Consider the following 21,045-nt stretch of genomic DNA (forward strand, 5'->3'; position numbering starts at 1 on the left):
CGCGCGCGACCGCTAGAACTACGCCTAGCAATGGCCCTCCATAACAAAGACAGGCGAATACCACACCATAAAGCGGAAATACCTCTATTAAAAAGGCATCTGATAAAATACAAAGCCTATTAGACGCGTTTAGTATCCAGAATTGCGGGGGAGTAACCGTTAGCTATAACGAACTAATATAGCTAGCAGAATGGCTCCGCCAGTCTAGCGAACCTTAGGCGCCCCTCTAGTAAACCCTTAATTAAATCCTCTAACGGCTAAGCAAAATTAAAAATAAGTATAACCCCCCTTTACCGGCGAACCGCACCTAGGCCGCCGTAGCTGTGCTTTTACAGCATAGGGAACCTACCCCCCTTAAGTTAATAACCGGGTATATAATTATAATACGACCAAATACAGAATAAGTAGAGGGGCTTAGGGGACAATTAGAAACAGAAGTCCTTATAGAGATACGTAAAGAGGTTTATGACGCTATTGTAGTCTGATACCTTAAGAGCGGAGACATTAGAGTTACCCTAAAGGACTAATAGGTAAAGGAACAAGCCGTAAGGGTAGGGGATAGGCTAGGAGAATGTATTAGTATAAAAGTACTCCGCAAGGATTACCTAGTTAAAGTCCCAGCGGTTCCTATAAGCCTTAGGGTAGAAAAGGGACACTAGGCGGATAATATAGTAATTATATAGGAGATAGTAAGACAAACGGAACGCCTTATACTAGGATTTAAAATCACCCAAATCTAATGGCTTTAATAGGAAAATATAAACTAAGTATATAATGAGAATAATAAGAGGATATAAGGGTCGCCGGAGACTCGCTAGAGAGACGCCGGACAAACGCATAGCTCCCTTATCGTCAGCATATATACACTAGGAATGCAAAAACTTCTTATCTAAAAAGGAATAATTATAAATAGCCTTATATATAACATAAGGCTCTATAACCATAGACTACGCCTAAAATGATGCTATTGCTGTATATAATAGGGACACACCTAATCTATATGCGCAGCACAGGTGTACTGCGGCCACTGTGTAGGCCCCTATAATATGAGATATTGCTTAAATCAAGACTAAATAAAATGCGTGAACTGCCACCGAAGCATATATAAGGCGTAGAAGAGAGAAGACTGCATTAAATATAGAAAACGGAAGGCAAGGGCTTAATAGCTGCGGGAACAACTGCATGCTAGGTTATACAAATGGAAACAATAGGCGATAAGCCAGGGGGACATAGGTGCCTTCCTAGCGTTTCCTACCTTTAATACTGGAGGGCTAGGCCAGCCATCCCAAGCCTTAACGGGCCAGAAGCAACGCCGCGCGACATCACCAGACCGATCAGGGACATAAGGGTTATAGGGGATACAAGGGAGAGGACGCCCCGTAGGAAGACCCCTATGGACAGCGATAGTAGGCTTAAGACCAGGATAATTAAGAATTAGACTTAATGCGGCAAATATAATATTTATAGCCGACCTATAAAGGGCATATAGCCGACTAGTAAGAATAGGGGAAGAACTAGTAATAATAACAGATTTAGATATAGAAGCGCTAATAGGAATATAAGATATGGGAATGGAAAGCTCTACACAAAATAAGTAGTAACTAGGGTGTAGACACAAGAGACAGAAGCTCCAAATATCCTAGAGAAAGTGGAAATAGAAGAAGCGAGGAATAAAGGAGAGTTAAAGGACCCTCGCTGGGGGTCCGCCACCTATCCATTATATAATATAACTGCGGCAATACAAACCACCGCCTCGCAAGGCCCCTACTAGACAGTCTAGACCTAGAGAAACACTATATCCTTGCTATACAAGAGCCGTATTATAATACCTTTATATAATTAACATACTGCCCCTAAGGATTCTAGCTCCTATATAAACCAAAAGCAGCTATATGTGTGTGCTTCATAATTAGCAAGGCTATTAGCCTGTCCTTATAGTTATAGCAGGTAGTTAACCTAGATATTGTAGTTATAATAATCCAAATATATAGGGGACCGGTACAAATTATTAATGTGTATAACCCTAGGGTTGAAGGGGTCCCATAAATAGAGAATATTATATTGGTAATAAGCTTACTAAAAACCGAAGGTATAGAGTCTATCCTATTAGGAGATATAAACCTCCACCACCTGCGGTAGGGGGGTATCCATATTGCTGTAGACTAATAGTTAGAGTGCCTACTAAGAGCTATGGATATCTAGGGCCTTAAGCTAGCTACCCCCCTAGGAGTAATTATATGGCAACGAGGCACCGCCAGAAGTATAATTAACCTTATATTTATAGACGAAGGCCTATACTAGAGACTTAAAAGGTATAACCCTAAAGAAAAATAGGCACTTACCCTAAACCATATCCCTATCTAAATATAGCTAGACCTAGATACCAAAGCGTAACTAAATAGAAAAAAATATGTAATAAGGAAGCTTAAGACAGATAGTTTCCTTAATATAGTTAAACAATAACTCTAAGACCTAGAAGAAATCTACCTAATACTAAACGAGCGAGGCCTATTAACTACCCCCGAGGAAATTAACCGAAGACTAGAAAGGATCTAGGTAGCGATTAAAAATGGGCTAGAAGAGCACTGCCCGATCTTAAAACCGGGCCCCTATGCGCGATACGCATGGTCTATATAATGCGCAGTTCTGGTTGCCAGCTAATGACGAGTAAGAAGGAAATATATAAGTAGCTATAACCCTAAAGACAAGAGATAATATAAAGATATAAGAAACTAGCTAAAGAATACCCTAAAAAAAGAAGCAAGGAATAACTGGAGACGGTTTATAAATAAGCATACTTCTAACCCGAGCCTCCCCTATAATAAGGGCCTTTAGGATATAGTAAAATGGGCAAAAAAAAAGGCAGGGCGCCTAGCAGAAGACCTATATCTACTACCCCTACGAAGAGCAGGAGAATTATAGGCTATAAACGACAATAATAAGAAGGCAAAGATTTTTATAGAAAGGTTCTTCCCCTAACCGGCTCTAGTAGACCTTAGTAATATTACAGGCGAAATACTGGTGACTCGCCTGTGGGTCGACAGCGACATAATAATAGAGGAAATGGCTAGAACCATTAGCCGCCTTTTAAATAATATAGTACTAGGACCAGATGGGATTCTAAATAAGGCCCTAAAAACCTATGGGCCACTTATAGCACCTTAGCTTGTAGATGTAGCCAGAGCATACTTTACTATAGGCTACTACCCATAACTTGGAAGATCTATAACGACGGTTGTCCTATAAAAAGAAGGTAAAGTAGATTACTTAATCCTAGGAAGCTACCGCCCTATTGCCTTAGAAAACACCCTTAGTAAGATCTTAGAAAGGGTAATAGCGGAACGTATAGTAGATACGGCAGAGGAACACGCCCTACTACTATAAAGCCAAATAGGGGCAAGAAAGAACCGCTTAACACTATTAGCACTTACGCTACTTGCTGCTACTATTAAATCTATATGGGCGATGCGAAAGGACTTTGTAGTATTAATGCTTAGCCTAGACATTAGTGGTGCCTACGATAATATACCCTATGAGCGTCTCCTGTATATCCTTAGGGTAAAGGGCTTTCTAGAATGGATTATATAATTTGTCCAAGGGTTTACAGGCCAGAAAGAAACATTATTGGTCTTTAGCGGATACTAGAGCCCCCCCATCGCAGTTGCAACAGGAATACCATAAGGATTACCCCTCTCGCCTATACTTTTTCTTTTCTTTATAAGCAACCTGCTTAACTCTTTTAAGGAAAGGGCAACCTAGGGGATAGGCTTTGTTAATGATACAAACCTAATTATATATGGGCCAACAGCCGCAGAGAACTGTAGAACACTAGAGAAAGCCTATAACACTTATATAGAGTGGGCAAAACGCTATAGAGTCCAATTTTTACTAGAGAAATACCAGCTAATCCATTTTATAAGAAAACGCAACCAATCTGCAGATCTCTAGCATATAATTCGCATTTAAGGCTTTGGGGGTTAACTAGTTTAGGGCCTAAGGGTATTAGGAGTATGGGTAGACAGTAAGCTCCGGTGGAGCGCATATGCGGCGCAAGCGGCCCGTAAAGGCTAAGTATAGTTTATCGCTTTATCTAGGATTGTTAATTCTATATAGGGTCCATGCTTTTAGAGGTTACGCCTACTATATACAGCAGTCGTCTGGCTAACTATGATATATGGATCCAGTATCTGGGCCATTGGAGAAACTAAGAAGGGCCCCCTAAAATTACTCCTTAAACTACTTTAAAAGGTCTAAATAGCCTACCTTTGGAGTATTACAGGTGGGTACAAGCGAACGGCTATAGCACTGCTTAAGAAGGAATCCAATATTCCCCCCCTATAGTTATATATTAAAGCCGCTGTAATATAAAGAATATAAAATAAACGTAACTCTAATGTTATAAAGTATATTAAGACACGCCTAAGTAAATTATAGAGGGACCCTAGGGTGCCCCGTAGGAGAACAAACCAATAACCCTAAAGTAGGGAAGAGATATTAGAGAAACAGGTAAAGAAAGCAGAAGAAAAATGGTGCCGCTTTAGGGCCCAGGCCTATATAGAGGAGGAAGGAAAACGCGTAAGAGGTTAGCAAAGATAACAGTAAGATAGAGAAAGGAGCTAAAGTAGAACACGTAAGAACGCCAGGAAACTATCTACTGTAATGCAATACTGGTTGGACTAACGCTGGAGAGGTGAATAGGAGTTAAAGGTATAAAGGCTAACTTAGGTAAGACGAACCTAAGCTATAGCATGGTTAACGCCATGGGGGGTAAATACTTAAGGGCTCCGAGAAGGCCTAATAAAGGCAGAAAATATAATAGCAATACTTTTAAGAACAGAAATAATAGGACTAAAAGATTGGCTTTACTGGGTGGGTGTCCTAGTAGGTAGCCCGAGATGCGAATATGGCTAGCCAAGACAGACACCAAAACACGTAATACTGCTATGCCCCCTATACACCAATTAAGAAATAATGCTCTCAGTAGCTGGCATAGAGAACTATAATATACTGCTCTTAATATAAAAAGGCCTTAAGGCGGTTACCCAGTGGCTTATTAGTTAAAATGTGCTAAATTAGTTCCGGGTTGCAAGGGAAATGGTAATAGAAGGCAAGGGGGCGAGCAGCAGGTGCCCCCTAGTAACTCTATAGTAGTAGAGTAATAGTTTATGATACTAGCGCGTCCGTAGGCTTGTTACGGCAGCAGTGGTTCCCAAGGAGGTTAAACAGTAAGGTAGTAGAGCACNATAGGNGANTNNNAGGCGCTAAGNAGGCGAGTCCCAAAAGGCGGGGAGATGGATNACGGGGTTTTCTCATTTTTCTTAAATAGAGTTTTCTCCCCACATGTAAATAAGGAGTAGTCCGCGTGGGCCCAATAGGGATCCGAATCGGACGTTAAGCAATGAATTATTATTAATTATTAGCCTTATATTAGCTAAGGCTTTTTAGTCGGTTTCCCCTTTTGGGGTAACTCCTTCTATAGCATTACTAAGCGATCTATGTGTTAATTTGCGTAAGCGGAGGTCGGAGGACGACAGGGTGAACGATGTAGTGAAGTAAGTGAAGTGGATGAACTTGATGCAATTGATTTTGTCTATCTGCGGAGGATCGAGTCTCTATATACCTGGAAGACCCTAGTTCCAGAACGTCTACGTTCCGCCTCGTATTCTAATACGTTACCTGATACGCTAGGTAATACGTTACCTAACACACTAGGTGATACGTTACCTGATACACTAGGTGATACGTTACCTGACACACTAGGTGATACATTACCTGATACACTAGGTGATACGTTACCTGATACACTAGGTGATACGTTACCTAATACACTAGGTAATACGTTACCTGATACACTAGGTGATACGTTACCTGATATACTAGGTGATACGTTACCTGATACACTAGCTGATACACTGGCTGATACCATCTGATACACTAGCTGATACACTAGCTGATACCATCTGATATACCGCGTAAAGCCGTAGGGTTCTTCTAGGGTGTTCTTATGTAATGCTTATATAAGCAACATTAGAGATCATTATTGACACGCCCTTATAAACAATATATTGTATTGCAATATTTTGTTTATTAATTTTGTTTATTAATTTTGTTTATTAATTTTGTTTATTAATTTTGTTTATTAATTTTATATATTAAGTGACCCAAGAAGTAAGTTAAGCAGCCTTAATAAAAACCTTAGCCTATATAGCCAAAACCTAGTGGGAATAAAAGGTCCAATTAGGAAGGAAAAGAGTGTCTGCTGATTTTATTTATCGATTTTATTTATCTATTGGTAGCAAGTTCATCTGCCTAACCAAATTCTTAAAAGTAGGTCCACTTAGTGCTTTAGTAAGCATATTAGCTAGCTGTTCTATCGTACTTATATGGCTTAGCTGTATTATATTATTTATTACGTGTTCTCGCATAAAGTGGTATTATATATTAATATGCTTAGTCTTAGCATAATATTCTGGATTATTCGCCAATTTAATTGCTAATAGGCTGTCTGTGAACAAATGGAATTTCTCTTTATTTTCTATATTAAGCTATTTAATAACGCTTATTAAATATAGATATTCCTTTATAGCCTCTTTTAGGGCTATATATTCAGCTTCACAGCTAAATAGAGCAACTATTTTTTGTAATTAACTTGCCTAGCTTATAGGGCTTCTACTAAATGAGAAGTAGTATGCGCTTGTTGATTTTTGACCTATTATATCACCCCCCCAATCTAAATCGCAGTAACCTAAAATGTAAGGTTCTAATTATCTAGAATAGGTAATTCCTAAGGTAGGGGTGTAATTTAGGTATTTCTAAATTTAATTTAGTGCCTGGTAATATATTTTATTTGGATTTAATATAAATCTAGCGCAGGTATTTACGTTGTAGGCTATATTAGGCCTAGTCTTTATAGATAAGTATATTAGGCTTCCTACTTCTTATTAATACTGTTTTATATCTTTAGGAGAGGCCTGTTCTGTATTCTTTTCTATTTTTAAGCCAATAATTCTAGGGGTAGATACTGGATTTAGATTTTGTTTATTAAACCTTTATAAGATATCTTGGGTGTATTTCTTTTGGTTTAATTTTATAACCTTATTTTTACGGTCTCTAGTAATTTCTATACCTAGGAAATAGGAAACTAGTCCCAAATTTGTTAATTCTAGGTCTTTGCCTAGTTTTATTTAGATTTTATTAATTTATTTAATATTTGGGCCAAATACTAGTAGATCGTCTACATGGCAGATTATTATAATGCCTAGTGTAATATTTTTGAATACTGCCTAATCTACAAAGATAGGATAAAATCCTTCTTTTTTAAGGTTATTTGCTAGGTGGTTATACCATATTCTTAGTAATTATTTTAGGCCATATAGAGCTTTGTTTAATTTATATACCTTATTTAATATTATAGTAACACCTTCTGGTTATTCTATATATAGCTCCTTATCTATATTAGCATGCGTAAACGCATTTTTAAAGTCCTATTATACTATTTCCCAATTATGGTAAGCTGCTAAATATAGTAGCATTTTATACACTTCTGGGCGGTAAGTATTTATAAAGGTTTCTTTATAATCTATACCATATTACTAACTAAAGCCTTTTACTACCCATCTGGCTTTATATTTGATTATTTAGTTATTTTAATCTATTTTAATCTTATACACCTATTAAGTTTTTAGAGCCTTTCTATTGGGTGGTAGATTAACAATATTCCAGGTCTTTTGTTTTTTAAGTTAATTAATTTCTACACCCATCGCTGTTTACCAATTTAGCCAATCATGCGATTTTATAGCTTCTCTATAGGACTTTAGTTTATTTTAATTGGTTCCTAGGAGAGCTAGTTCGTCTATATTATTATCCTCTAATTCACTGGATTAATTTATCCTTAATATTTAATTTTATTTGGTTTAATTTTGTCTAACAGGTTAATTTTATCTAATAGATTAATTTTATTCAACAGATTAATTTTGTTCAATAGCTTAATTTTGTTTAATAGCTTAATTTTGTTTATTTATCTGTTCATCATTTAAATCAAACAGACTTTCTTTATTAACTTCTAGGTCGGCTTCTTTGCTAGTATTAAAATTATAAAACTGGTTTTCCAGTATTTTAACATCTCTAGCCCAAGTAAGCCTTTTTAAATCTATATTATATAATCTGTAAAGATTACTTCTAAATCCAAGTAATATCGCCTTTTTAGCTCTAGGCTCTAGTTTTTTAAGTCCTTTAGCTTTATTTTTATAATACGCAACTAATCCAAATACTTTAATATTTGTAATATCTGGTTTTGTATTATAAAGTGCTTCATAAGGCGTTTTAAATTGCAATTGACTATATAGAGTCCTATTATATAGGTAAACTACTATACTTACTGCTTCCCCCTAAAGGTTCTTTAGTAGTTTTACAGTGAATAAAATACAGCGTACCTTTTCTAGTATTATTCTATTTATTCGTTCTATCAACCCATTTTATTCATGGGTATAAGCAGCCGAATATTACTAAACAATACCATATATAAAGCAGGCTCCTTTAAACCTTTTATTTATAAATTCACCCCCCTAATCTAATTTCAGGTATTATATTTTCCTTTTTAATAGATTTTCAGCCCGATTTTTAAATTCTATAAAAGCTTTATAGGCTTCTAATTTAGATTTTAGTAATTTAAATTCTAAATATCTAGTAGCTGAATCTAGGAAGAAAATGATATATCTTTCACCATTTATAGTTTCAGGGGATATTAGTCCACATAAGTCAGTTACTACCTTTTCTAGGTAAACTTTTGCTTTTAGTATAATTTCTTTATTTCGCTAACTTATCAGCTTTAATTCTATACAAATTTCGCATTTATTAAATAGAATATTTAACTAAAGACCTAGAGTCTTTTATAGTAAAATAGGATTTATATAGCCCATTCTTTAGTGCCAAAGTTTAATTTAATTTGCTTATTCAAGTAAATTAATTTTATTTATTTGTTTAAGCAAATTAATTTTATTTATTAGCTCAATTAATTTTATTTACTTACTTTTAACTTTTTTAGTCTTTTCACTAGGCAGATTATTTTATACTATATCTATATAGTACAGGGAGTTTCTTCCCATAGCTAAGATAAGTAGTTATTTATTTTTGTAAATATGGGCTTAACCGCCCTTAACTATAATTTCATAGCTAAGCTAATCTAGCTTACTAACAGAGATAAGATTATATTAAAAATTGGGTGCATATCTACAATTTTCTAGTACAATTTTGTTTCCTTTATTTACCAATTCAACATTTCCGATTCTAATATAATCAATTAATACATCGGTTCCCCAAACAATTTTCCCATAGGAATCTTTATAGCTTATAAAGTATTCCTTTTTAGTCATTAGATGCTTAGTAGCTCCTAAGTCTAATACAAAATTAGCTCCTTTTTAATTTAGTTAGGGTTTTTTATTAGTAATAAGTACCTAATTGGTATCTATCAAATCAAGATCGATTTCAAAATCGTCTTCTTCTATATTACTAGGATAGTTATCACTAGTATTTATAGACACGAGAGCTTCTTAAGGTTTTGGCTCATATTAGTGCTTAGTTTTGAAGCCTTTTAGGGCCTTTTTAGGAAATAGATAGAAACAGTCCTTTATAGAATACATAGTTGTTCTACACTTCTTACAGTACTTGTTTTTATGTATTTAATTTGTCTAATTAGTCCTAGGTCATCATCTAAACCCTATAACCAAGGCTATTTCCTGATCTTTAGATACCTGTCTTCTAGATTCGTCCAGCAAGTTAAAAAACAGGTTTTCTAAGTTAATGGTACTAGAATTAGTTCTATAAGATTGGGTAACCATTATAACAAATCCCTTATAAGGACTAGTTAGGTTATTTAAAACCCAAGCAATAATCACCTAATTTAGCAATTCTATGCCTTTAGCTTTTTTTTTTTTTTTTTTTTTTTTTTAGGTCCGTTGTATTATACTACGTACAATACTGCGCATGCAGCCTCTAGGCTATGGGCGCTATAGTTCTATATACATAAATCCTTTCTAGGCAGCTTAATATATACTAGTAGCTATGTCCTAGTAGTTTATAAACCCCTAAATTAGGAGTTTATAGTTTCCTAGTAAAATACTAAGATACTACAACTACTAGGGAATGAGAAAATGGTAAGAAAAACTATAAGAAATCCTAACCCCTGTCCCTGTCCTTTTTGCAATTTATTTCTGTCCTTTTGCTCTCTAATATCATTTTAAGAGCCTAGTAGGAGTTGCCTCCCTTCTAGAATCCTATCTGTTTTTATTCTTCCATAGAATCTTCTTCGCGTACTAGTTTAAGCAGCTTTAAGAGTCTCGCAGTCTTTACTATTAGCAAAGTGTTTTTCTTTACAATTAATGCAAAGAGGGGTAGTATGCTGGCAAGGCTTGCCTGTTATTATACAGGTAGAACAGGAATGGTCTTTAGATAAATGTGCAGCCGCACAGTATCTACAGGCCCTAGTAGAGCACCTGTCTCCTATATGGCCAAATTTTTGGCAGCTCGTACACTGCGTAGTAGGAGAGACTTCGAGGTATTTTACTACCTTAAGTAGCTGTACCTGCAATTGATATCTCTTTTTGCTTAAGGATTTCTTGTCTTTTTCTTCGTTTTTCTATAGTAAAAACTAATAGAGCCGAATCTGGTCTGTGGATCGTGTCTTTTTACACTAGATGAGATCCATCTAGGTAGTCTCTTGTATCCTTATAGGATTAAAGGTCTCAATTTCTTCTTTTAGAAGCTTAGAGCCTCCTTCTCCTAGGAAAGGTTAGGGTAGGAACCCCTGGGCTATAATTTGAACCCATGGTTCTAGTTTTTTGTTCTCTTAAAAAGTAAAGCAATTATGCCAGATTTCCTTTGTATTTAACTAGAAATCCGCATTATACTCTTCCGTAGTTGTTAAGAGAATATTTTGTTTTCCTTTAGTTTAGCTATGGATACTAAAACAGTTTTTCTACTTGCAGTTTTGATGCAAATAGTTGATTTAACTTTTGTTTCGCGTATAGAGAAGGTATCTAGAGGTTGGTCCTTTTGGTCTGTAATAAGGACTAGCTTCCTTTCTTGTAGCTGCTTTTTTCTTACTTCTAGTAGAAGTAGAAGGGGGTAGGAGATAGTGTTGGTAAGGAGGGGCAGGGGGCGAGGAAAGGGAGGGTTCTTCTTTAGTCTCTCTGCGTAGGTTTCCTTAGTAGGAGCTACCTCCTTACGGAGAGCTCTTACTTCTTCGACTAATCCTTGTAGGATATCTTTTGCCTTTTCTTTTCCTTTTATTAAGGGATTTTCTCCTGCTAGAATTTACTCGTGTATAGTCCTCTAGCTGTTTGACTTGTTCTTTTTCTTCTTCTTTTTCTTCTTCTTCTAGCCTTTATAGGCCTGTATTAGGCCTTTCTAGGGCCTTTTGTAGGTGTTGTTTAGGGGAAAGGGGAGGGAAAGAATATACTAGGTAATAACCAGCCGTAAAAGTCATTAATTTTGTTGTCTTTTTTTGCAGGTTTTTGGTTTTCTTTTTCAGTAGAAGACTGAGGATGTCCTCTTTTTTCTCCTGTCCCAAATAGGCCAGGAGAAGGGAGAAGGGGCAGAAAAAGTGAATGTAGTCGTAGACTCATTATCACTTTATTTTCTATAGGAGGTTTTTTTTTTTATGCCTATTTAGACTTTGGCATCTTATAGGGGGGTTTTCCTAGTTTTTTTTTTTTCTACCCTTATACCTTCTTCTCCTTACTAATCCTACTAGAAGATTTTTGGGGAGATTAGGCTAAAAGGGAGTAGAAAGACTAGCCCCTATTGGTATTGGTATTGGTGGGTAGTAGTAGTGGTTTTGGTGTTCCTGTCCGTGCCTCGCTTATAAGCCTAGGACCACCCCCTAGAGAAAATTTTCTATTGGGAATAAGGGGGTAAAATGACAAATAAATCCACCTCTGAGCTCGCTAGGCGGTAGGAATTAGGTCTTGAAAATCAATTGTTTTTGATGGTAAGATGGGTATGCGTAAGTTTTAGAGTGTGGCGCTACCTTTTGGTAAGGTTGCATGTGCGGTGAAGGTTTTTGCCTTTAGCTTTTAATTGGTTGGTAAGTTACTTTACTTTATTCAAATACTCCTCTATAGAAGAGTATTTAGATAAGGTAGTCTCAAAAAGCTCTTTATAGATTAAGAATTCCAAGCTAAACCCTTTTAGGCTATAGAGATTTTTCAATAGTTTCCATGCTTCCAGAGCTGTTTTGGAATACCGTATTTACAAGAGAGGTCCATCCTCAATTATCAGCCTTATATTGGCTAAGGCTTTTTAGTCATTTTCCCCTTTTAGGGTAACTCCTTCTTCTATAGCATCACTAAGCGATCCTTTTATGAGAAGTGATTGGACCTAAAGGCTCCAGACTTCATAGTTGGATTGGCCAATAAGCTTTTCAATTAAGATTTTATCTAACATTTTATCTACAAATAGATAAATAGAATTAAATAATAGGATTTAAACAAAATCAAAATAATAGGATTTGGATAAATAAAATCGAATAATAGGATTTGAACAAATAGATACAATCAAAAGAATAGATAAACTAAATAATATACTTAAGATTCGATCAAGATTTGATTAAGATTTAACTAGAATGAAATTCAAGTGATAGTGAAATAGAGATAAAATTGACTCAAGATATAGTTTAGATTTAATCAAAAAATTGGTCAACAATTAATTAATATTTGGTCGAGGTCAGATTTTAGAGTTTTAGTCGAAAATTAATCGAGATTTAGTTGAGGTTAGAGCAGCCAGGCTCATAACCTGTTAATTTGCATAAGCGGAGGTCGGAGGACAACAGGGTAAACGATGTAGTGAAGTAAGTGAAGTGGATGAACTTAATGCAATTAATAATGTCTATCTGCGGAGGATCGAGTCTCTATATACCTAGAAGACCCTAGTTCCAGAACACCTACGTTCCGCCTCGTATTCTAATACGTTACCTAATACGCTAGGTAATACGTTACCTAACACACTAGGTAATACGTTACCTAATACACTAGGTGATACGTTACCTAACACACTAGGTGATACGTTACCTGATACACTAGCTGATACACTAGCTGATACCATCTAATACACTAGCTAATACACTAGCTGATACCATCTAATACACCGCGTAAAGCCGTAGGGTTCTTCCAGGGTGTTCTTATGTAATGCTTACATAAGCAACATCAGAGATCATCATTGACAGTTTTTAAGGAAGGGCCTAACTATAACACCTACTAGGTGTTGTAATAGCTTTAAGTAGTAGATATCTACATATCTATATAGTTTTATTAATATCAGCAGACTATTCAATAAGATAAATACATTCTTAGGTTTTTAACAACGCGTTTTTTAACTTTGACGAAATTAATGTTAGGACTAAGCAATAGTTGTATTATAAAATTTATACCATTTAGAAGCCCTAAGTCTTAAAAATAATGTATAAACTTTTAGTAATAATAACGCGTTATGTAAATAAATAAATTAGAAATCCGCAATCTCCATTTTGTAGATTTTGTTTAGGATTTTAACAAAACTCGCCAAACGCCCTCAGACGTGATTTTGCAATTCAGAAGACGGCGTAGGTTATTCCGACGCTAGCTAAAAAATCACGTCTGAGCTCGCTGAGGTAAATCATTGACATAATATTTAGTCTTACTCTTTGTCTTTATAATATGTTAAATAACCTACACTAATTAATAATATGTCGTCGTCGTCTCCCCCTTCGCTCCTCCGTCGTCGTCTCCCCCTTCGCTCCTCCGTCGTCGTCTCCCCCTTCGCTCCTCCGTCGTCGTCTCCCCCTTCGCTCCTCCGTCGTCGTCTCCCCTCGCTCCTCCGTCGTCGTCGCTATGGCGCCGCAGGCTATATAGCCCTGAGGACACGTCACCGGACGCAACCTTCTACCACAACCAGTCTGCAGCCATCACGCTGCAGACGACCTCCACCACAACTAGTCTACAGCCATCACGCTGCAGACGACCCCTCTCCAACCTGTCTACGGCATCGCGCTGCAGACGACCTCTCCACAACCTGTCTACGGCCATTACCGCTGCAGACGACCTCTCCACAACCTGTCTACAGCCATCGCGCTGCAGACGGACCTCCACAACCTTGTCTACAGCCATCACGCTGCAGACGACCTATCCACAACCTGCCTACAGCCATCGCGCTGCAGACGACCTCCACAACCTGTTCTACAGCCATCGCGCTGCAGACGACCTCCACAACCTGTCTACAGCCATCGCGCTGCAGACGACCTCCACAACCTGTCTATAGCCATCGCGCTGCAGACGACCTCCACAACCTATCTACAGCCATCGCGCTGCAGACGACCTCTACCACAACCGCCACCACCGCCACAACATACCATACAATACCGCACTATAGGCGTACCGCAGATGCGCAGATAGGGTGTGCTTATAGTAGGGGAGGGGAGGGGCCGGCCCGTGTTACTTTAGCACGTTAAATCTAAGGGTGTATAGGCGAATGGTGTTTATACCCTATACAAGACAACTTCGTGAAAATTTTCCTATGGGAGTGGGTTTACGTAACGAGGTTCGCCCTTATAAAAAAATACCATTTAGTAGGTTTATTTTTGGGGAGAGTACCTATTAATTACTAAATTCCCTACCCATTTCTTTAGCAAGGAGAAGAGATAGGGTACAGAATAAAAAAGTCGCTTTAGGGGTAATTGGTAGCTGCTTCCAAGCTAGCAAGCTATTGTAACGCCTCTTATTCTTAAGTGCAAAACTATTTAATAAAAATCTTTCTTTTAGAGCGCTTTTTCTACTCTAGGAACGGCAGAATACGGCAGAAATAGATAAAAGAGCCAGGATTTTCCTTAGTGCGATTTTCTTGGCATAAACTAGACCATAGTAAGCAGGAAGATATCAGGACAAAACACCAATAGGCTAGGAGCTCCCCCTAGTATTTAAAACGGGCCAGAGTGTCCACTTAGCTACTAGTACATGTTAAGCTGCTAGGAAGGATTCATGTATATAGAACTATAGCGCCATAGCCTAGAGGCTGCATGCGCAGTATTGTACGTAGTATAATACAACGGATATAAAAAAAATATATATATATATATAATATGTCCTTTATAGTTGCAATTAAACAGTTAAAGCGTGTGGCTATTTATTGTAATAGCTATATATTACCTTGCTCCATAAAAGCTATAAGTATTCAATTTATGGTCTTATAATCAACAATTGAACTAGTATATTTTACATAAACGTTAAACTCTAGCAATCGGATGCGGCCAAGAAGCCATTGGCAGTGTATAAGCATAGAACATATAATATAAAGTATGAGAGAGATGTGACTTTTTCAGTATAGAATCACAAAAGATTTAGCCGAGTAGCATTCTGCGTGGGTCCTCGATGTACTCCTTAACCTAAATACATAGTCAGCTACAGTGCAGAAGTATAAAGGTTGTTTTAGTACCTTTACCAAGAAGGTCACAGCTTCTCTGCCATCTAGTAGGCGGTGGTCATAAGTGAGGGCGAGATACATCATCTATCTTGCAGTTAGGGAGCAACGTTTATTAAACTTTGACTAGGCGTGTCTTACGGGTCTAATCTCAACTTTTCCGTCAACAGCGACAGGCTTCTGCTTGATAGCGTGAAGTCCAAGAACAGCTATAGTATGTCAGCAGGAATCATCATATTCATATCACGGTTTTCCGTACCAGTTTGGGGAAGATTAATAATTGGCGTTCCCATCAATGAGCCAAAAACGCCGCCCTGTTGCATGTTAGGTAGCTGCTCAAATTGTAGAGGTTTGCCTTACGTTGCTAATAGTGAATGTTCCGCCAGCCATATCCTCAATTGTGAGTTTACTATCACGGGCCTAACAATGTTAGCATATTATCATAACGGGGACGCACGGTGCGAACCTTCTTGCCCAGATCCGCAATCGTTTTCTCAATGCCGACCATATCCATAGATTCCGCGTTCCGCACGACTGGGGTGACGAGACCTTTTTCTGTAGCAACCGCAACGCTGATATCAACGTAGTCCCTGTATACAATGGTGTCTCCGCCCTTTGGGCCTTCAATGGATGCATTGACCGCAGGGATTTCCTTCATAGCTAAGACGCAAGCACGTGAGAAAGCGCTCATAAATCCGAGCTTCACTCCTGTTTTCTTTAAGATATCATCTTTATAGAGCTTACGGAATTCCATAAGGGAAGACATGTCGACTTCGTTGAACGTCGTCAAGGACGCAGCAGTGTTTTGGGATTGTTTAAGGCGCTCGGCGATACGTAGACGCATGCGATTCATTTTGACCTGTTACTAAGTCAGATAAGCTCAAGGATATTAATCAAAACTGCATCTTACGCGCCGCTCCTCGCGACTACCAACGGCTCCTTCGATCTTCTTCGGTTGCTCAGCCTCTTTCGGCGCCTCTGGCTTCTTCTGTGGGGGAGGCTGCGGTTTTGACTCCTGTTTCGGGGATTCTGGCTGATATTCTTCTTTAGGGGGTTGGGGCTTGTCTTCCTGTGGTTTTGGCTGTTCTTGGCCACCTTCAGGCTGGGAAGAAGTCTCCTGTTCCTTTGACTCTTCCTTCGCTTCTTCTTTCTTGCCGCCCAAAGGCTCACCACCAAGCTCCAATATTGCCAAGTCCTGCCCAACGGTGACTGTATCTTCCTCCTTGACCAAGAGCTCTTTGAGCGTGCCTGCCTCTGGGGCGTTGACAGAAAAATCAACCTGTTATCAGCATATTAGACTCTCATCTAGGAACGAAGAGCTAGGGGCCGTACCTTATCAGTCTCGATTGTCACGATTTCCTCATCTTGCACCACATAGTCTCCGACCTCTGCAATAGTACTTAGATATCCAACCCTACTAGACAATGTAACGTCAAGCAAGAGCTACAATAGTTTATGCTTACGTTTTGACCATTGCTTCAATGTTCCCTCATTGATCGACTCTGCCATTTGAGGCACCTTGATGACCGTTTCGGCTGGGACTCACCATCAGTTTAGAAGGCTTGGTGGCCTGGAAGACAGAGATACTAACCATAATTACGTTGTTGAGTAAGGCTGAGGTGCGTAGGTTGTATTATTGGCTGTGTGTTCCTGCTGGATGTTAGCAGTGCCGAAATATGGGACAATGGCTTCAACTCCAAGCCGAATCGAACCTTGGCCAGGAGCTAAGTAGCATAGATGCTGTCGCCTTGGATAGAGCAGAGTATCCCCGGGCACAGTTATGCTGTGATAGTCGGGCTGCTGTGAATGAAGAGGCGCGCAATAGCGAATATGACTGCATAGGACGTGAGGATGTTGCAACACGACGAAGACATTGCTGCCCCGACATAATGAAAAGAAGGGAAGGTAGTTCTAGCTTAGGAGGGAAGAATTAGGCAGTTGAGAGATTTATGACCAACAGATTGAGGGTTTGATTTGGTGATGCCGTGGGTACAGGTCGGCCAGACCACGCTAAAAGGTCGGCCCGATAGGCGAAACCTCCGCCCGCCGCCAAAGCTCGCTCCACATCGTTCACTTTAACTTTTACCTTCCTGCCCGAAAGCTGCGAGGTCCTTTGAACCGGAAACGGCTCAAATCGTCTTCGCCAGAATCGACGACCACCGTCAACACTAGCCACAGCTAGCATCCACCACATCACGACGAACGTCACTTTTACCAAGGGACTCTTTGTACACAGTCGTTTGAATTGAATTGAATTATTGCAACCTTAGGCTGAGGCCTTATCCGCAATGGCGAGCAAGGCAGCTGTTCTGTCAGTCTGTTGCTGCACTCTTGAGACTCCCAAGCTAACATGTAGTCATCCTAGCTCCCTTTATCGACGCTCCCTTAAGCTTTCCCTCGACTGGGCTGTCCATCGATATATCTGGAGAAGCCAAGCCCTGTACATTCGATCTCTCTTCGAAGCGAACAAGCATGTTACGGAGCCCCGACAGCAGCGAGTACGGAGGTAGAAACAGTCCACCGCTAAAGCTTCACTGACCTTTTCACCGCAGATTCTGATACAGGAAACTGAGAACTTGTTAGAGAAATGGAAACATCCTGATCCGTACCGCCCACCTACCGCCCCGGGAGGTACGATAGCATTCAGTATCACCCTGTGCCAGGAAATACTGATGAATTCCAGGCTCGAAGTATGAGCGCAATCTACCGGCCCCTATTCTCGATCGTAAGTAAGCTTTCTTTTGAGCAATATTGTGCGCTAACAGTTATAGCTCCTCCTCATATGACCTTGTAAATATCTGACTCTGATAATATGGGCATAATTGGAAGATGGTGATTTGTATATACAACGAACACGAGAGATGTCGACTGCGATCTGAAGTTTTGCTTTACATATGTTTTGACTTAATATAATGAATTGTAGATGTGAGGTGCTACCTGTCGTGGCTAGAACGGCTAATACAAATGCTTCCTGGCAAGGATGGGATACCATTTTTGAAGTTAAAGCCGTTACATTTTACAATATGCTGCCAAGCCACGTTATGCTCTAGCGTAAAGCGTAGAACTTGTCCAGTCGCCGCCCCTCCCCCAAACTATTTAACAAATACTTCGAATAGGAAGGCCGCGCATTTGTACGTCTAGCACAATTAAGAAAGCCCTTTCTAAATTATCTCGATGCTTCACAAACGGGTCCTCGGAATATCATGTGATACTCAATTTCTTGGGGATACAATTGGACGTGCGTTGATTGGCTAAGACGCATCTTACGTTTAAACCAGTCTAAAATAGCGTATAGCCAGAATTAAAGATAGGTGAAATCAATCACAAACGCAAAGTTTTTCTGGTTTAATGAAGTGATTCAAGCTCGTAAAATTTCATCCATTGCCATGGACGTAATGTACAGCCCTAGTAGTGCAAACCCCCTGTGCAATAAAAGCCGTGAACCCAGGACCCAGACCAAACCCCATTATCATTGCAGAAAAAGTAGACACCGAAAGCCACCACGCCAGAAAGAAGAGAGAACGCCTATAGTTCTTGGCTGGGACCCTTACCACCCTTAGCGGTCTTCTTTGGAAGAAGATCTTTGAGAAACCAATTAGCGGAATCCATTTAATGTGGTTTTGGAAACATACTTTGATGAATGTTAGGCAGAACACCACCCTGGGCGATGGTAACGTGACCAAGAAGCTTGTTCAATTCCTCGTCGTTTCGAATTGCTAGCTGGAGATGACGGGGAATGATACGTGTCTTCTTGTTATCACGAGCAGCGTTACCGGCCAACTCGAGGATCTCAGCAGCTAGATACTCAAGGACTGCAGCGAGATAAACCGGTGCACCTAATGTGGTTTAGAAACGAGTATGGTTTGAAATCAGAATTCAAATGACTCACCAGCACCGACACGCTGGGCATAGTTGCCTTTCCTCAACAAACGATGAACGCGACCAACTGGGAACGCGAGACCAGCCTTGGATGAACGGCTGAAGGCTGATGTTAGCTTACGTAGCGCAATTGAACAGAAAAAAGACGCGTTGAAATCAGAGAGAAAAATACATAGTGAGGCGCCGATGAGAAAAAGTCAAATAGATGGAAACTCACGATTGGGCGCTAGACTTGCTGCCACTGGCCTTGCCTCCGGATTTGCCTCCAGTCATTTTGATTGATCTTTTGGGTTTGAACAGGTTGGTTCTAAATGGATTGTTGAGCGAGGTGGAGTTGATGGATAGAGTCGCGTTGTGGATGTCGTGGATGGAAGTCGATGAGGAGGGAGGAGGCAGTGGGGGGCGGGCAGTTTATAAGGTCGTCGGCTCGCTCTGCTGTGGCAGCGAGATCAACTCGCTCGTTAGCGCGGATCGCGGTGCCTCTTCCTGCGCGCACGTCGCTAAGCGAATCACCGGCAGCCGGATCAACAACAATTGATCGCGCACCCCATAAGTAGCGCGTCCCCCGCCGTCGATATTCTTTCTTCCTTCATCTCTCGACACCCACAACCAGGCTCAACTTCTAGTTCAATCCATCCATCTAACTCAACCTTCATCTCGCAAAGCTTTTGCGCTTCAGCTTAATCGCTTTTTCCAACCCCAAACAAATCTAACTTCCACCAAAAATGCCTCCCAAAGCACAGAAGACTCCCACCACTGGCGGCAAGGCCCCAGCTGGCAAGGCGCCTGCCGAGAAGAAGGAGGCTGGCAAGAAGACCGCCGCTCCCTCTGGCGAGAAGAAGAAGCGCACCAAGTCGAGGAAGGAGACCTACTCCAGCTACATCTACAAAGGTGAGACTTTGTAGCCCGATTTACCTTTCCGATCCAGTCACCTCCAATTCTAGAATTCTATCATCGGTCGCATTTCATTGAAACTAATACGTGTTTCATGCAGTCCTTAAGCAGGTCCATCCTGATACTGGTATCTCCAACCGTGCTATGTCTATTCTAAACTCATTTGTCAACGGTATGTAATATTTAGTTCGGCCCCCTGTGTACTGAATCTAGGCTTATTCTTCTAGACATTTTCGAGCGCGTCGCCACCGAGGCCTCTAAACTTGCTGCATACAACAAGAAATCTACCATCTCCTCTCGGGAAATTCAGACTTCGTAAGTTTCTTACTAAACTCGATCGCTTTCGATCGCTAATGCTATTTTCTATTTAAAATAGAGTCAGGTTGATTCTGCCCGGTGAACTTGCCAAGCACGCGGTCTCAGAGGGCACCAAGGCCGTGACCAAGTATTCCTCGTCTACGAAATAGAATGTTTGACAGGTAGCTTAGTGAATTCTTTGGGTTGGGATTTCTTAGCTGTCGCGATTCCAGGTCGCTTGGTTAAGTATAAGGCGGTTTTTCCAGGGGTGATGGTGTTCATGGGTCTTTTTAATGCGATCATGGGATGGTTTGCTTGTGTTCCGGGGCCCATACGTCTTACGGTCTGAATTTCTGGGGGGTCCAATACATCGGGGTTGTATATTATACCTCTGTAGCCGGAAAAGGAATTCGAATCCTTTCATTTCGAAACTTGAGGCGTGTATTATTTATGCGAGATAAATAGCTACAGTTTGACCATCCATATTCGTGAGAATGCTTCCGGAACAAGGTGTTAGCAACCGCTTGTAGT

At 39.8% G+C, this 21,045-nt stretch overlaps 5 protein-coding genes across 5 annotated transcripts; 2 read left to right on the forward strand and 3 right to left on the reverse strand.

The window, feature by feature from the left end:
- Nucleotides 1–10,315: 10,315 nt before the first annotated feature.
- K441DRAFT_729742 (uncharacterized protein) lies at nt 10,316–10,633 on the reverse strand (the record flags this gene model as incomplete). Its single annotated transcript, XM_067654204.1, has 1 exon — nt 10,316–10,633. A coding segment is annotated over one exon (318 nt), but the record flags the coding sequence as incomplete, so codon positions are not given.
- A 4,475-nt stretch (nt 10,634–15,108) lies between these two features.
- K441DRAFT_652812 (dihydrolipoamide succinyltransferase) lies at nt 15,109–17,416 on the reverse strand. Its single transcript, XM_067647425.1, has 11 exons — nt 17,157–17,416; nt 17,036–17,094; nt 16,908–16,979; nt 16,777–16,832; nt 16,355–16,723; nt 15,911–16,303; nt 15,805–15,864; nt 15,704–15,758; nt 15,586–15,653; nt 15,460–15,531; nt 15,109–15,409 (listed from the first exon to the last, which is right to left on the reverse strand). Exons 1-11 carry the CDS (start codon nt 17,330–17,332, stop codon nt 15,365–15,367), a joined length of 1,425 nt encoding a protein of 474 aa, XP_067508840.1. The 5' UTR covers nt 17,333–17,416; the 3' UTR covers nt 15,109–15,364.
- A 132-nt stretch (nt 17,417–17,548) lies between these two features.
- On the forward strand, nt 17,549–18,420 carry K441DRAFT_652813 (uncharacterized protein). Its single transcript, XM_067647426.1, has 5 exons — nt 17,549–17,755; nt 17,810–17,942; nt 17,997–18,075; nt 18,128–18,169; nt 18,216–18,420. The coding sequence occupies exons 1-5, from the start codon at nt 17,733–17,735 to the stop codon at nt 18,236–18,238; spliced, it is 300 nt and encodes a 99-aa protein (XP_067508841.1). The 5' UTR covers nt 17,549–17,732; the 3' UTR covers nt 18,239–18,420.
- Nucleotides 18,421–18,969: 549 nt separating this feature from the next.
- Nucleotides 18,970–19,596, reverse strand: K441DRAFT_539773 (histone-fold-containing protein; the record flags this gene model as incomplete). Its single annotated transcript, XM_067642570.1, has 4 exons — nt 18,970–19,025; nt 19,077–19,280; nt 19,334–19,422; nt 19,541–19,596. The coding sequence occupies 4 exons, from the start codon at nt 19,594–19,596 to the stop codon at nt 18,970–18,972; spliced, it is 405 nt and encodes a 134-aa protein (XP_067508842.1).
- Nucleotides 19,597–19,912: 316 nt separating this feature from the next.
- Nucleotides 19,913–20,964, forward strand: K441DRAFT_692910 (histone-fold-containing protein). Its single transcript, XM_067652602.1, has 4 exons — nt 19,913–20,214; nt 20,318–20,389; nt 20,445–20,532; nt 20,594–20,964. The coding sequence occupies exons 1-4, from the start codon at nt 20,049–20,051 to the stop codon at nt 20,682–20,684; spliced, it is 417 nt and encodes a 138-aa protein (XP_067508843.1). The 5' UTR covers nt 19,913–20,048; the 3' UTR covers nt 20,685–20,964.
- The last annotated feature ends 81 nt before the right edge of the window (nt 20,965–21,045 follow it).

The sequence above is a fragment of the Cenococcum geophilum genome (genome assembly GCF_001692895.1).
Source record: "Cenococcum geophilum 1.58 unplaced genomic scaffold K441scaffold_4, whole genome shotgun sequence".
Lineage (NCBI taxonomy): Eukaryota > Fungi > Ascomycota > Dothideomycetes > Gloniales > Gloniaceae > Cenococcum > Cenococcum geophilum.